The sequence below is a fragment of the Tinamus guttatus genome, unplaced genomic scaffold (assembly GCF_059628265.1).
Source record: "Tinamus guttatus ecotype Peru unplaced genomic scaffold, ASM5962826v1 Tinamus_guttatus_pri_ptg000322l, whole genome shotgun sequence".
In the NCBI taxonomy this organism is placed as follows: Eukaryota; Metazoa; Chordata; class Aves; order Tinamiformes; family Tinamidae; genus Tinamus; species Tinamus guttatus.
Genome location: NW_028288856.1, coordinates 748328 through 751570, shown reverse-complemented (window position 1 = coordinate 751570; position 3243 = coordinate 748328). Strand labels below are relative to the sequence as shown.

The 3243-nt window shown below is 51.1% G+C and overlaps 1 protein-coding gene across 1 annotated transcript; it reads left to right on the top strand.

Moving 5' to 3' along the window:
• The first annotated feature begins 429 nt into the window (after nucleotides 1-429).
• On the top strand, nucleotides 430-1350 carry LOC148593938 (olfactory receptor 14C36-like). The gene has a single exon (XM_088529022.1). It carries the CDS (start codon nucleotides 430-432, stop codon nucleotides 1348-1350), a length of 921 nt encoding a protein of 306 aa, XP_088385148.1.
• The last annotated feature ends 1893 nt before the right edge of the window (nucleotides 1351-3243 follow it).

The window sequence follows — 3243 nt, the reverse complement described above, 5'->3', positions numbered from 1 at the left end:
CAAGAGTGATGGGGGTGAATCCCTCACAGAGCTCTTCTCCTTCAGATACAACTGGTGTGAGGGCTGTATTCAGCTCTCATGGTGGTGAATGGAGAATATTCCCACTTGGTATCTGGACTAAGTCCATTGCAAGCAATGCAATATGCCATTCCAAGGCATCTCCACAAATACCACTCAAAGACTAGTGCATCTATTTCCACCTGCAGCAAAGCAAAAACAACTCCTCCGGAGCTATGGAGAGGAGTCCCTGCTGAACTTGGCACACTCAGCCAGTTCAAAGTGGAGCACCAGAAAGGGAGACGAAATAAGGGAGAGAGGAAATGTGGGGAGTTCCTTGAGAAAGTGAAATGGTTTGGCTCAGAAAAGCCTTCCTTAACTTTTGGCTTTCTTTCCTTCCTTGGACAGGACTCCTGGGCCCCGAAGGAACTAATGTCCAACAGCAGCTCCTTCAGCGAGTTCCTGCTCATGCTGTTCTCAGACAGGCGGGAGCTGCAGCTCTTGCACTTCTCGCTCTTCCTGGCCATCTACCTGGCTGCCCTCCTGGCCAACGGCCTCATCATCACAGCCGTAGCCTGCGAACACCGCCTCCACACCCCCACGTACTTCTTCCTCCTCAACCTCTCCCTCCTCGACCTGGGCTCTATCTCCACAACTATTCCCAAAATCATGGCCAATTCCCTGTGGAACACCAGGGCCATTTCCTATTCAGAATGTGCTGCCCAGATATTTTTCATGGTCTTCTTGTTTGGAGGAGAGTTTTTTCTCCTCACAGTTATGGGCTATGACCGCTACGTGGCCATCTGCAGACCCCTGCACTATGGGACCCTGCTGGGCAGCAGAGCTTCTGTTAAAATGGCAGTGGCTGCCTGGGCCAGTGGTTTCCTCAATGCTCTCCTGCACACTGGGAACACATTTTCCCTACCCCTCTGCCAAGGCAATGTGGTGGAGCAGTTCTTCTGTGAGATCCCCCACATCCTCAAGCTCTCCTGCTCAGATTACTACCTCAGGGAAGTTGGGATTATTGTGGTTAGCGTCTGTTTAGGCTTTGGGTGTTTTGTTTTCATTGTGGTGTCCTATGTGCAGATCTTCAGAGCTGTGCTGAGGATCCCCTCCGAGCAGGGCCGGCACAAAGCCTTTTCCATGTGCCTCCCGCACCTGGCCGTGGTTTCCCTGTTTGTCAGCACTGCTCTGTTTGCCTACCTGAAGCCCCCCTCCATCTCCTCGCCATCTTTGGATCTGGTGCTGGCTGTTCCATACTCGCTTGTGCCTCCAATTCTGAACCCCCTCATCTACAGCCTAAGGAACGAGGAGCTCAAGAATTCCCTAAGGAAACTCATCCAGCGGGTCTAGTGCCAGCAACAAGATCTGTCCTAGGGGCTTTGGCATTAAGGATAAGTGTTGTTCATTTTTTTCTTGCATGCTTTTTTTTCTCTTATATTCCAATAAAGGAAAAATATATAGTCTGGTTCATGCCATTTCTCCACAGGAATGTCTCATTGGAATCTGCCACAGGGACCATGTTGGAGCAGGACGCCAGGCTTCCCCCTTCACCAGCAAAGAGGGGATAAACTCTGAGCCCCACTAAGCAACCTCCGATGTCTCCCATGCAATGAGGAGAGTTTCCCTTTGCAGTGTCTCTTCCAGCACTGGAGCTCAGGGACACAGAGTCAGGCTCACACGAGCACAGACAGGGTGAGACCATGGCTCCTGTGTCCATCAGGAGAACTCGGCTCCCCTAGCCACAACCAGGGGGTAATTTTACCTGCTCTCCCTATGGAGGTCATAGTCATGTGTCGCCCTACATTGGTCCCTTCCCTCTACACTGCTCCAAAAGTCCAAGTGGGGCATGAGTGGAGGGGAGGAGAGGCTGGATGCAGCATGTGGGGACAGAGCTCTGCTGCTCAGGGCCATCCTCACACTGCAAGGCATTTCCTTGTTGCACCCTTCAAAGGGCCCGCAGTTTTTCTGGCTACATGTCCACCAACAGCAGCAGGACTTTTTTTTTTTTCCTCTTTTCAAGGCTCTTCTCCTCATTTTCACACTGCCCTGCTGTGCTCTCATGTGCCTACTTGCCCTAAGTGCTCTTGTAACATGGTGTTTCCTGGTACATTTCTGTGATGTCAGGCAGGACTAGGGCCTGGGCACCCATATGCCAAACCTGGCCTACACAAGAACATTTACTATAATAAAAGAGCATCTCCCCTGTGATTTGCCTCAAGTGTGGCCTTTCTTCACAGATGGATCTCAAAGGGGTCTCGTGTTCTGCTTGTGAGCTCCATAGGCTCTAGGGGACGAGCTCCAAGGATGTTTGATCTGTGTGATCTCCTAGGGACCGAGGGCAGCACTCAGAGTTCATCTCTCAGTGGCAAGTGCCAATGGAGATGGGAAATTGTTTCTGAATCACCTGCAGCAGGTGGTCTTACAGGTGACAGTGCTGATGTGATTTGTCCTCTATCCTTCTGGAGGAGAATCTCCAGGAGATCCCCAGGAGAGCTTAGGGGATCTCCACAGCCCAGGTGAGGGCTGTGAGTGGAGCCTCACAAAATGAGGGATGGTCCACCATGGAGTAACCAGAAGGCAGAGCTTTAAATCCAGGTGCACATAAGGAAAGGAGGGGCAGTGGGGACCCAAGAGGGCAAGGGAAGCAGCACCGGAGGGTGAATCCTGCTGTGAAACACCAGAGACAGGAGCTAGTGCCCACCCAAACACCTCTCCTCCCACTGCAAACTCTCTGGGGTCGTGTGTCACCAGTATCGGTGGTGGCAGTCCCAGCCCAACTGGGTCTGCTTCTCTCTCTGACCACCATGGACCATAGTCCCACAGCTGCTCACTCTGCAAAGCAGCACCACCAGAACAGGGCTGGTGCAGGAACAGCCCAGCCAGCACTGAGGACACTGATCTGGGAAAAGGCTCCGTGGGGAGCAGAGATGTCCCAGGAAAGAGGCAGGGTAACATCCTGAGATAGAAAACGCAAAGGAGAGCCAGGTTTCTGTGTACCTTCGAGGAAATTCTCTGTTTTGGTGTGGCCAACTTTGAATAAATTGACTACACTCCTGTTAAAGCCATGTTTTAAGGAAGTCTCTAGAGTATCTTCAATGCAATCATTGAAAAAAAGAAAGTCCTACTTTCCAAAATTTCTCACAGCTTTTGCCATTGCCATTTACTCTTTTCTGCTGTCTCATGTCTATCTTAAGCATCACAGTGTAAGAAACCCTGCTGGGGAGTTTTAAAAATAGAGATCCT